The 12259-nt window shown below is 38.0% G+C and overlaps 1 protein-coding gene across 2 annotated transcripts; it reads right to left on the reverse strand.

The window, feature by feature from the left end:
- Positions 1-591: 591 nt before the first annotated feature.
- LOC137054459 (uncharacterized) lies at positions 592-12102 on the reverse strand. Of its 2 annotated transcripts, XM_067429010.1 has the most exons (11): positions 10299-12102; positions 10015-10138; positions 8299-8474; positions 7799-7975; positions 7576-7696; positions 7329-7489; positions 6172-6324; positions 4577-4718; positions 4171-4481; positions 4017-4055; positions 592-1216 (listed from the first exon to the last, which is right to left on the reverse strand). In XM_067429010.1, exons 1-11 carry the CDS (start codon positions 10323-10325, stop codon positions 821-823), a joined length of 1827 nt encoding a protein of 608 aa, XP_067285111.1. In that variant the 5' UTR covers positions 10326-12102; the 3' UTR covers positions 592-820. The 2 variants fall into 2 exon arrangements, with proteins under 2 accessions (XP_067285111.1, XP_067285110.1); XM_067429009.1 differs by lacking the exon at positions 10299-12102 and having other exon boundaries at positions 10015-10289.
- Between the last annotated feature and the right edge of the window lie 157 nt (positions 12103-12259).

The following is a 12259-nucleotide window of genomic DNA, read 5'->3' on the forward strand; positions in this document are numbered from 1 at the left end:
CTTAGCAGGTTGTGTCAGAGTTTCTCCTCTAGGGGGAGCCTCCAGGGGTGGCAGTGCGGTTTTGAATGGATGTCAATGGAAGAGTGGTGCTCTGAATACATTTTATTTTACTGTCTATGGAATAACCTCGTTAAATTAATTTATATTCTGTACGCTAACCTTCAATTTCAATTTCTTTATTGCAGTAGAGAATAATAGTAAACCACTGATCTAGGCTTTAATAGATTTAACAGATCAGCTAGCAAAGCAAAGTCGATGATGATTTCCACTTGATTGCCACCATGATGATTGCCACCTTTTAAGTTCAGGTTGGAGTGAGAATATTTATTTATTTATTTATTTTGGGGGGGAGATCTATTTCGAACTTAATTCAGAATCAATTCCTATGTAGTATATAGCTTACTGTACATATTATAATATAATATACATAATAAGGAAAAATGAGTTAGTCTTAGCACTATTTTAAAAGTATCTTTGGTCAAATGATGTGCTTGCATTCATTAGTCACATTAGTGTGTGCTTATATAAGTATCAAATTCAGCTAGTAACAGTAGGTATTTTAAAAACACATAAGAAAGCACCACAGAAATATGTATTTATTTATAATTCACAGAAGATTGTCAAACACAACAGAAGCATCACAAGCCTATTCGAGCATCCATCACAGCAGATTTATCTGAATATTGTACGCTTACACTAAATACAGACACACAAACATCATCAATTCCAGTCAATCCATTTACTCAACCACCATGTTTAGCTTATTTGTAAAACTGGCATTCATCCAGGTGATGTGAAACACATGTATTGAACAAGCGTCCTATTTTCTCTTTTCTTTGTTTCCCTCTTTTTTCTCTTTCCTTCCACTACTCTTTCCCTTCTTAGTCTCCTTGCTGGGATCTGCTCTGTCCCGTTCATTATTCTGTTGCAAATGAGCGGTGTGGACTCTTTGGATGAGAGAGAAGTAGTCCTCATATGGGCCGATTGGACTAGCCGCATCTCCTGGGTGTGGAGACGAGGGTCTTGAGTGTCCCTGTCTGGCAGGAGACCTGTGAGGGGACGCAGACCTGGAGCGATGGTTTCTGGGTGGGTTCACATTGAGAGAAAGCGGTCTGCTAGGCCTATGGGTGAGAGGAAGTACTATAGCCTCCCCTGGCTGTCCAATTGTGAGGAAGACTTCCGGGAATGGACACGGCTGATCATTTGCTCCATGCACCTGAAGGAGACACAAAAATAGACATTAGACTTTAGACCAGGGGTTCTCAACTTTAGCATTCCAATCCTAATCAAACACACCTGAAAAAAATGCTGAAGGAGTTTTTAGGATTATATTAGAAATGTATTGGTGTGTAAGTTTGATGTGGACCGAACGTGACCAGAGTTGAGAACGCATTAGACATTAAAGGGACAGTTCACCCAAAAAGGAAAATGTGATGTTTATCTGCTTACCCCCAGGGCATCCAGGATAGGTGACTGCATCTTCAGTAGAACACAAATGAAGATGTTTAACTCCAACCATTGCAGTGTGTCAGTCGTATAATACAGTGATAATAACACTCGTAAGTGAGGTCAATGTACACAGTATGGCGTAGAGATACACACGAGAGATCACTTTCCAGCGCTTGCATAAACTATGCCATGTCGTGTACAGACCTGTTGGACATAGTGGTGTATTTGAGGTAAAAAATAAATAAATAATACTGTTAAAATTATCACAATACTGTTCGGTATCTTAAGACATCAATGTGTTGTCATGAGCCATGTTTTTTTTTTTTTTTACTCATAGAATTGCACTCCATTTACATGCATTATACGACTGGCACACTGCAATGGTTGGAGTTATAATTCTTCATTTGTGTTCTACTGAAGAAATAAAGACACCTGCATGACCTGGGGGTAAGCAGATAAACATCACATTTTCATTTTTGGGTAAACTATCCCTTTAATGTTCAGTCATGAATAAGTAGCCACCTGGAACAAAACAATATTTAAGTCTTTTGTTTACTTTGAGCTGCAAGATCAGCTCATATAGCACTTACTTGAAGGTGCACTCAGTTTTATTTAAATAAATGAACAGCACTTAGGGCAAGTACCTTTTCCATTTCAGCTATTACAGTGGCCTATAGAGAAAGTTGTTTCATTTCCTACAACAGCATTTAAAGGTGCACTATGTAGCTTTTGTCCACTGGAGGGCGCCTATGCAAAACAAATGCGTAGTTTGATGACGCAAAGTGTGAGCGCAGCATCTTGGGAGATGTGGTCTTCTCATCACAGCCGGTGAAAAATAGGACTCGGGCAGAAATCACGTTCATGCATGCGGTTATTAACATTACTGTAGTCTAAAGCAGAGCAGGACCGAGTGTTATGGACCTGAGCACGGCCGCTGGAGCGATTGTTAAACAAATACCCGCCTTGCGAATACCGGGACTTTTATTATGACGGGACGGGACTCATTTGCCGGGCGTCTGCACAGATCCGCTCTTCCGGTTATGATTTTGAGGTGATGTAGCTCTGTTTATCATATTAGACACATTTAAGTGTGTTTAAAACGATGTTATGACGTTACTCCGTGCGTTCAGTTGTTCACACTGCTAAGAGTAAAGCGCTCCTGCCAAATAAAAGCCGAAACCGAGGGTAACGCAGATATGACGCAATTGACGGGCGACTCCCTCAAATGCAATGCTGCAACGTCCCTGTCCTTAGTTAAAATAGCAATTTTCTCACAATTTACAAATAGTTGGAAACATCTGGGATATTGCAGGTACTCAACTGAACAAAATATATAACACTGGCCCAGTGGTTTTTGGATATTTTACTGCAAAAATACTACATAGTTCACCTTTAATAGTAAAAGGTGAGCAATGAACATGACAAAAAACTCAGAGTTGTCTATAGGAATCTCTTGCACTATATTGTGCTATATAATTTTGTCTTCTGAAGCCATATGATAGCTTTGTTTAAGGAACAGGCCCAAATTTATGTCGTTATTTATGTATTATTTATGCCCATCAAGTTAGTTGATCTCGTCATCAGGATAGTTCACCCCAAAAAAATGTCCTTCACACAGAAAAAAAAGGTGTCAACACCTTTTTCTCTGTGTACTCAGGTGATTTTCTTGTTTCTGCCCTTTTTGAGCTTGAATGTTTTGGGTCCCATTGACTTTTATCATACTGACAAAAGCAGTTCACACAAATCTGTCATATGACTTCAGGAGTGTTATATGGACTGCTTTAAAGTGCTTTCATGGTTGTGGGTTTACAACGAAATGAAGGTACTAAATACTGACAGAATTTCTATTTCTATTTTATGTAAGTATTGAATATATTATCTGTTGATTTAGGGAACTTTGTAGTACTTTTAAAATTAAGTGTAGTATTACACTGTAGACCACAGTATTCTTATTGCAGACTGAATATTAGAACTTTCTATTTGAATATTAGAACTTTCTATTTGAATATTAGAACTTTCTCTGTCTGCGTGGAAGGGTGTTCATACTCCAAATTAAGTTCGACCTGTGGGGTTCCCCAAGGCTCTATCTTGGGCCCCTTATACAGTATATTCTCCCACTGAGTTCAGTTTTTAATAGACACTTACTGGTCCCTATAGATTCAGGCTTTTACCATAGCCGGCCCTAAATTATGGAACAGCCTACCACTTTCTATTAGAATAATCTCAACTAAAACCCTCTTTTTGACAAGGTTTATAATCTCTGAGTAAAACGGGACTAGTCTAAGCATCAATCATGTGTTAGTGTTATTTTTTACTTCATACTGTTGTATGTATTTCAGTTTTTTTATTGATATTGTTCATCACAATGGTCAACTACTGCTGCTTTATTGTGCTTTAAAAATATATTTAGATTGAGTCGTGAATGAAACATAAGTAATCGACAGATTTTTCCTCCATGTTGTGACAGTGAGGTGAAACTTACTTGGGATTATACTGAACTAAACTTTTCACAAAATATTCTTTCATTCTTATAAATAAGTTTTGTGGTAAATTATTGTTGTACTTACCTGATGTGGAGGGAAGCGCATGGAAATTTGAAAGGATATCTGTAAAACAAGAATGTGCTTACTATTTATATCAACCACTTCAGCTAAATTTTCAGAAATCAAAAGCAAAAAATAGATGCAGTAGGCTACATGCTAAAAAAAAAAAATCTCTCACCTGCCCAGACATGTCATCATTCTGTAATCTCTCTTTATCTGAGGGTGGGAAAAATGAGGCCGATCTGGGGGGAGGCATGTCTGATTCATAGACCGTCAGAGTGGGAGAGGAAGGTCTGGAACAAACTTTTTTTGGTGCAGCAGGTGACGCAGGGGTCAGCATGATTTGGGGGGCTGCTTTATTTTTCTCTCTCATAGTCCCTATTCCGGAGGGCTGGAGAACTGGCAATGCGCTAAGTGTCACACGTTGATCATCCAGTCGTCCCCTCTGAAACTTGGTCAGTAAATTGAAAAACTCCTCAGGATCTTCCACTGTATGCAACATACACAGTAGCACAGTGTGAAACTTTTGGATTACAGTGATTCAGTGATTAATATTCATAATCATCCAAGCAGACTTCAGTTACCTGTGGGATTTTCATTTGGTTTTTTAGGAGAGGGAGTCCTCTTTTTAAAGGGTTCAAATGAGCACCGTTGGTCATCCATTCGTCGTTGCTGTGCATGATGCACCATGGAAAAAAACTGGTCCTCATCCATACAATTTTTTACCTTAATTATGAGAAAGAAAACACTATATGAATCAATTTTCAGGGACATAATACTATATATTATACTATCCTAAGAAAAAGTAGTCTATGGTAACTGATAGCTACAGATACTACAGATACTGTCAGCTAGATACTGATACTACAGACTTATTTTGAACCCAGAACATCCGTTCATTTCCTTTTCCTGCTCTCCCTCCCTCCCTCTCTGTCACTAGACCGCTTCTCTCTCTCTCTCTCTCTCTCTCTCTCTCTCTCTCTCTCTCTCTCTCTCTCTCTCTCTCTCTCTCTCTCTCTCTCTCTCATGCACACACACACACACACACACACACACACCTGATGCGTTCCATTCGATCGTAGGTCACATGCTTTCAGGCTTGCTCTCACTCTGCCCAAGTAAATCTCACACCGAAGTGCCAAACCTGTTTTTGATATGCACTGTAAACATCTAAGCTTTAAAAAATCCATATGAAATTCAAACAATAAATGTATTTGGCGTTATTGTAGTATAAGAGATCTCTTATGGCAGTTAAAGCCGGAGTCGGCACATGCGCGGTCACATAGTTCAAGGAGCTCTCAATAGTTGTAAACAAACCAGTGCTGTCAATGCATTTTAATGGCTTAAGCGGACAGACAACAGCTTCGCTTTACAGGTATTTGCAGCAATTTTAGAAAAATTAGAAAAAATGGGCAAGCTTAAGGACTTGAGTAAGTTTGATAAAGGGCCAAATTATGATGTCTAGATGACTGGGTCAGAGCATCTCCAAAACTGCAGCTCTTTTGGGGTGTTCCCGGTCTGCGGTGGTCAGAACACAAAAAAAAGCTCCAAGGAAGGAACAGTGGCAAACCGGTGACATGTTCATGGGTGGCCTAGGCTCACTGATGCACGTGGGGAGCGAAGGCTGGCCCGTGTGCCCCGATCAAACAGATGAGCTACTTTAGCTATTACTGCTCTAGAAGTTAATGCTGGTTCAGATAGAAAGGTGTCAGAATACACAGTGCATCACAGTTTGTTGCGTATGCTGACCCCTGTTCACCCCCAAAAGCAGCAACAGTTGGCATCAGAACTGAACCATGGAGCAATGGAAGAAGGTGGCCAGGTCTGATGAATCACGTTTTTTTTTTTTAAATCCATTTTTCTTTAGTTAAAAAGTGACATTGCCAACTACTACTAGACATTTTCACAGACCCGGGTGAACCGGGATCATTTTAACAATGTCTGTCTGCGTAACTTTTCAAGAACCAAAAGAAAGTACATCGCATTTCAGTACATCGCTGTCATGTAAACATACACTGACTATTGTGCAAACTAATCTGAGTACTACAGGTCATCACAAATACAATACAATACAATAAGAATACCAGTGACTACAAAATCTATCAAAATTGAAATATATACAGTAAAACCTCTGTAGCATGTTTAGCATATTCAGTGGTATTATATCACCTCAGCTCACCTCAGAGGAAGGATTAAATGAACCTGATCTCCTGGTAGATTCAGATGGAGGGTAAGTTGGGGATACAGGCTGAGAATATGATTTCTTTGGGGGGGCAGGAGACCCCAGCTGGATTTTGGGAGCAGAGCTGCACTGATCATCTTTTCGAGAGCCCTGCCAAAGAAAAAAATAATACAAGCGTGCCTTGTTATCATGGAGTGCTTTTAAATTAATGATATTCTATCCAGGTTTCTATTTCTGGACATGTACAATTATGAAAACAGGAGAGCGCTAAATGTTGATTAAGATCTTAAAATAAGCCCTTTTTTGCTGGCCTATATGTAGGCTCTTCCCCCTATTATTCCTGTGCATGGTTTACAAATGTATCTCAAAGGGGGACGTTTCATCACATTGTTCATGATTGTCAATGCACTAAGAAAACAAACTGAAACATTAAAAATAAATTAGAATTATATTTCTTTATTTTCACACTCACACACACACACACACACACACACACACACACACACACACACACACACACACACACACACACACACACACACACACACACACACACACACACAATCTTTGGGACTCTCTATAGACATAATGGTTTTTATACTGTACAAACTGTGCATTCTATCCCCCCACACTGCCCCTGCCCCTAAACCTACCCATCACAGGAAACATTCTGCATTTTTACTTTCTCAAAAAAACACTTTTGAAAAGTGGGGACCGCTGACTGGTCCCCACAATGTAGGCGATCTCAGGTTTTACCATCCTTATGGGGACATTTAGTCCCCATAATGTAATATAAACAAGGGCGCGCACACACACACACACACACACACACACACACACACACACCATGTTTTTTTTAAGAAGTCTCATGTTCACCAAGGCTGCATTTATTTAATAATAATAAAAAAACAATATTGTGAAACATTATTACCATTTAAAAATCTGAATTTTGTGATCAAAGCTGAATTTTAAGCATCATTACTCCAGTCTTCAGTGTCACATGGTCCTTCAGAAATCATTCTAATATCCTGATTTTATGATAAAGAAACATTTATAATTGCTTTCAATCTTGTGCTGCTTTAAATTTTTGTGGAAACCATAATACATTTTTTTCAGGATTCTTTGATGAATAGAAAGTTCATTATATTACATACCTGTTTTCTGGAGACCATGGTGAAGAGCTGATCCGATTCCTGAGCTGTCATACCAGGAGGAGCTTGTTTTGATGGCACCAAATTTAGCGTTGCCCGCTGGTCATCTAACCGTCGACTTTGGGTGTTAGTAATGAGTTTAAAAAAATTATCTGCATCTTGATCTGTTTAGGAGGTGTATAAAAGGTTATTTGTTTGTTTTTCAAAGCATTTGTTATATGATTTTGTTGAATTATTATTACAGATTAACCTGACTGGCTGTTATCCATATGTCTAGGTGATGGCGATAGGGGGTTAATGGAGCAACGCTGTTCATCCATACGTCCACGTTGTGCTTGACTAACTAGACACAACAGCTGGTCCTGCTCATGCTGATGGATTAAGAACAAGAATAACAAACCTTTGTACTTTGTTAGTTGGAAGTTTTGAGAATAAGTATCTGACGCTGTTAATAGGATAGCATTCATACTCACTTGAAAACTTTCCATTCTGTCTTGGTCTGATATGGGGTTGAATGAGGCTGATCTGGTTTTGAGCGTGTTATAAGTGTCTGAATCAGCAGGAGGTTGAGGATTGAAGCTCGCCCTTCTCACAGAGCCCGGGGCCCCAGGGGTCAGGGTGTTTTTTGAAGGCATATGTTTCCGGAAACTCTACATTGCAGGTAAAGAATTTTGAAAATACTTTCAATCCTTTTCTGTATACAATAAAAAAAGGTAGGATTTATTTGAAAAAGGCTATGAAAGACTTATTTTACAGTATGTGCACTCACGTGTACATAGGGAACAGGAATGTAAAATGAAATGCTACTAATTTTTCTAGTGAATTTCACAAATAATTACAAAGAATGATGAGTAACAGTGAATTAAATGTCCAATTAGGAAATAAAATGACTAAAACGGCTTTTTATTGTAAAATATGCTCCAATAAAAGTATTATTAATCAGTTGAGCTCCAAAGTTCACTGGAAAACTCACATGAGCTCTGCTGACCATGTTGCAAAACTGATCAAAGTTTGTCTTCAATACATTTCCGTCTTTCGGATCTCTGACCGTGAATGCCTCCATCCCTGGCAAAGAACTAAGCGTCACTCGTTGGTCATCTAATCGCTGGCTCTGACTCTTGACCAGGAACTGGAAAAAGTCGTCGGCATCTGCCGCAGAGCCGCCCAAACAGAAATGAACATGTTAGGCTACTTATACGGCAAAACTCTACAGACAAAACCTTTTTCATGCACAGATCAATTGTGAGTATTTTGGGCTATTGCTGCCATAATACTCAGAAATACACGTTAGCTGCATGACCAAACTGTACAGTTAATCCTGTCAATATGGAATATGGATTTTTTTTTTTATATATTTTCAAAACATTTTCGTTCCCCAGAGGTGCATCTGCTTGCAAAACTATTGTATTCCCTTCCAAAGATATTTGTGTTCTTCATTCACAAACTTAAACATTAACTTTTGTGAGTTTGGGCGAACACTGATTAGAAGCATTCCCCAAAGAAACTTAGCATTCACTTGCAAACATGTGCATTCTTTCGCAAAGATATTTGCATTCTCTGAGAAAAACGCATTGCCTTCATTTGCATAATTTTCCGTTCAGACGCAAACTTTTGTATTCTCTCGCAAAGATATTTGCATTCGCTCGCAAACTGTTCCCCTGAGAAACTTTACATTCGCTCACAAAACCTTTGGCTTCTCTCTGAAAGATGTTTGTGTTCGTTTCGCACCGTTCACTCGCAAACTTTTATATTCTCTCACAATTATATTTTCTTTCATTTCACGTAACTCACTATTTTGTGCACACTCTAGCAAAGATATTTGCATTTGGTCGCAAGCGTCCCCTGAGAAAATTTGCCTGCAAAATATTTGCTCCCAAGAAATTTTACGTTCGCTCGCAAAAACGTCGCGTTTTCGCTGAAAGATACTTATGTTCGTTTAGAAAAACTTCTGCGTTCATTTGCAAACATTTCCGTTCAAACACAAACTTCTGCATTCTCTCGCAAAGATATTTTCTTTCGTTTCGCTACCTTTTCTGTTTACTCGCAAATTTCTCGCAAAGATATTTGCATTCGCTCGCAAAATTTAGCGTTCCCTGAGAAACTTTGCCTGCAAAATGTTTGTTTTACATTGGCTCGCAAACTTTGCAAATTTTCCGTTCAAACACAAACTTTTGCATTCTCTTGCAAAGACATTTGCATTCATTCATAAACTTTTGCATTAACTAGCAAAACCTTTTTTGTCTCTCAAACTTGGGGATTCAGGAAAATAAAAACTTTTATGAATGAAATGCAAAGTTTATATGAATATAAAGTTTATCTATTCCCAATTCCATCATTTTTCCTCCACTATGTCCTTTTAAAGGCTCCATAAGAGGCTCCATAAAAAATAATTATCAAAACCCCTTTGTAAAAACTATTGAATATAATATGTCAACAAAATGAAACAACATTTTTTTTAACCTGGGTTTATCCAATGATCAAATTTCTGATCATGTTTTGATGGAAATGTTTGTGAATTAGTTCATATTTATTCGAAAATGCCTCATTTTCAAATTTATACATAACATTTCAGAAAACTTGAAATAAGCATTTGTCTTAATAGGCTGTGATTAATCAACTGTGTAAATAGAGTGATTTTTTTTTTAAATGTATTTTTATTACCATTAGCAAAATGACAAAGACATCTGACCTGGGCTGTTGGTATGAAGTTGTTGAGGTTTTGTTGGACCCAATGTGCAGCGCTGTTCATCTATTCTTCCACGCTGAGCGTTACTAACAAGGGAAAACAACTGATCCTGTTCGACAGAAACTTGCTGCAAAGACAAAACATTAATCAACTTTAACATTCTTAACAGGTTGAAGTAAACATTGTTAATACTGTTAATTAAGGATTCATATCAATGAAGTAATAAACTAGCAGAAAAGTTATAAATAAATAACTAAAATAGAAAATATATAAACGAAATAGCCTACCTCCATTTTGTCCACCATAGCTGTCATCTCCTACCAACAATCATCATCTGGATATTCTTCTCATTAACAAACAAATATCAATGCATACTTTGTTAAAGCAAGTATTAAAATTTCAGTCATAGTGCAATCTAGTACTTGTGTACAAACTTGCGTGCCAGTTTCTCTCTCCAGACTGAAGTGAAGCTCTCCGAGGATGGATGGATGGATGGATGGAGAGCTTTTAGAAGGTCTTAAGCTTTAAATATAAACCCACACCCATTAGGAACCCTAGATAGGGGCTGTCTTTAATCCCAGATAAAACCGTTAATCCTCTCTATCATGCAGCAATGATCTTTTATCATGGGAGACAACAATTATTTGAGAAGTGACATCAGTATCAGTATCAACAGAGACCTCCTGACATTAGTCTGTGTTTAGGTTGATAATTCTTTGGAACGATTAATGGATTTCTCAAAACCTGCAGACAATAGGCTTAAACAAACATAGGATGATTCTATTCAGGGTCAAAAGCAAACACATGGATGGGTATACAGAGAGAGTGATCCTTATAGAGGAAATTCAGCCAAGCGTTGAGCTACAGGAAGGGCTGCTGGTGTGTGCAAAATTGACCTTACATTTTTTTTTTACACTCAATTCTACAAACAATACCCAACATGACAACATGAAAGAAGTTTGTTTGAAATCTTTTGCAAATGTATTAAAAATAAAAAAACGAATAAAATCACATGTACACACGTATTCACTGCCTTTGTGCGATACTTTGTTGAATGCACCTTTGGCACCAATTACAGCCTCAAGTCTTTTTGAGTATGATGCTACAAGCTTGGCACACATATTTTTGGGCAGTTTCTTCCATTCAGGATCTCTCAAGCTTCATCAGATTGGATGGGGAGCATCAGCACAGCCGTTTTCAGATCTCTCCAGAGATGTTCAATCAAGTCTGGGCCACTCAAGGACATTCAGAGTTGTCCCATAGCAACTCCTTTGTTATCTTGGCTGTGTGCTTAGGGTCGTTGTCCTGTTGGAAGAGGAACCTTCACCCCTATATGAGGTCCAGAGCACTCTGGAGCAGGTCTTCCTCAAGGATGGCTCTGTACATTGCTGCATTCATCTTTTTCTCGATCCTAACTAGTCTCCCAGTTTATTTTATAAAAAACCCAAACATGTAGGCTACTGACCACATTTTTAAAAAATGTCAGTGTAGTCTACACTGCTATACAGATATAAAATCTATCATTAAACAGACTGTAAAATGAAACAAACTTATACTCATGCACAGTTTTGAGGATAGTTACTTTTAAAAGTAACGTGTTGCAATATTGCATTGCTCCCTAATTACTTTCTATGAAAAGTAAAGTGTTTCGTTGTGTTTGTGTTCCTTTATCTCAGTTGGGCTGGACGTTCTTATTTGTTTTTTTAAAAGTTCTAGTTTTGGCACTTTGACACCAGGGGCCTGTACCATGATGGTAGTTTAACAAACTCAGGGTTACAGGATTTACAGGTTTTGAGTTGACAAAACCAAACCATTGTATTAAGGCTTTGTTGGTCCCATGATGCTGATCATCAGCTTACTCTGTCAACTCAGGCTTTGATCCTGAGTTCAGCAGTTTAGCTGTGACATCAGCAGTCAACAGCCAATCACACGCTGTGGAAATGAGATTTACTTCTCGCGAGACAAGCAGTGAGATTAATTTCTCTCATCTGCTGAATATTACATGAAAATATTATTGAATATTATTGAAAATACAATAAAATTATTGGGGAAAAACACAGCAAGAAGCTGTCTATGAGAGAGGACAACTTAAAGAAAAAAAATAGTATGCAAGTAAAAATTATAAAGTAAGTTTAGTTGATAGAGAGAAAATTGAACATTTAAGCTCAGTAAGCTTCTTTTTTTTAAGTTTTATTAACTGATTTTAAAGCTTATTTATATGACTTTATAGGCTATTTATATTAATTTT

This window comes from Pseudorasbora parva, chromosome 2, assembly GCF_024679245.1.
Source record: "Pseudorasbora parva isolate DD20220531a chromosome 2, ASM2467924v1, whole genome shotgun sequence".
NCBI lineage: Eukaryota > Metazoa > Chordata > Actinopteri > Cypriniformes > Gobionidae > Pseudorasbora > Pseudorasbora parva.

What these genes read in the sequence shown, in the direction of transcription:
- LOC137054459 (XM_067429009.1), bottom strand. Translation starts at nt 10,171, where the DNA reads ATGTTAAAGTTGATTAATGTTTTGTCTTTGCAGCAAGTTTCTGTCGAA. An exon ending in ACATGGTCAGCAGAGCTCAT is followed by an intron (nt 7,976 to 8,298) that starts GTGAGTTTTCCA and finishes CCTGCAATGTAG; the next exon opens with AGTTTCCGGAAACATATGCC. An exon ending in ACCAAATGAAAATCCCACAG is followed by an intron (nt 4,482 to 4,576) that starts GTAACTGAAGTC and finishes TGTTGCATACAG; the next exon opens with TGGAAGATCCTGAGGAGTTT.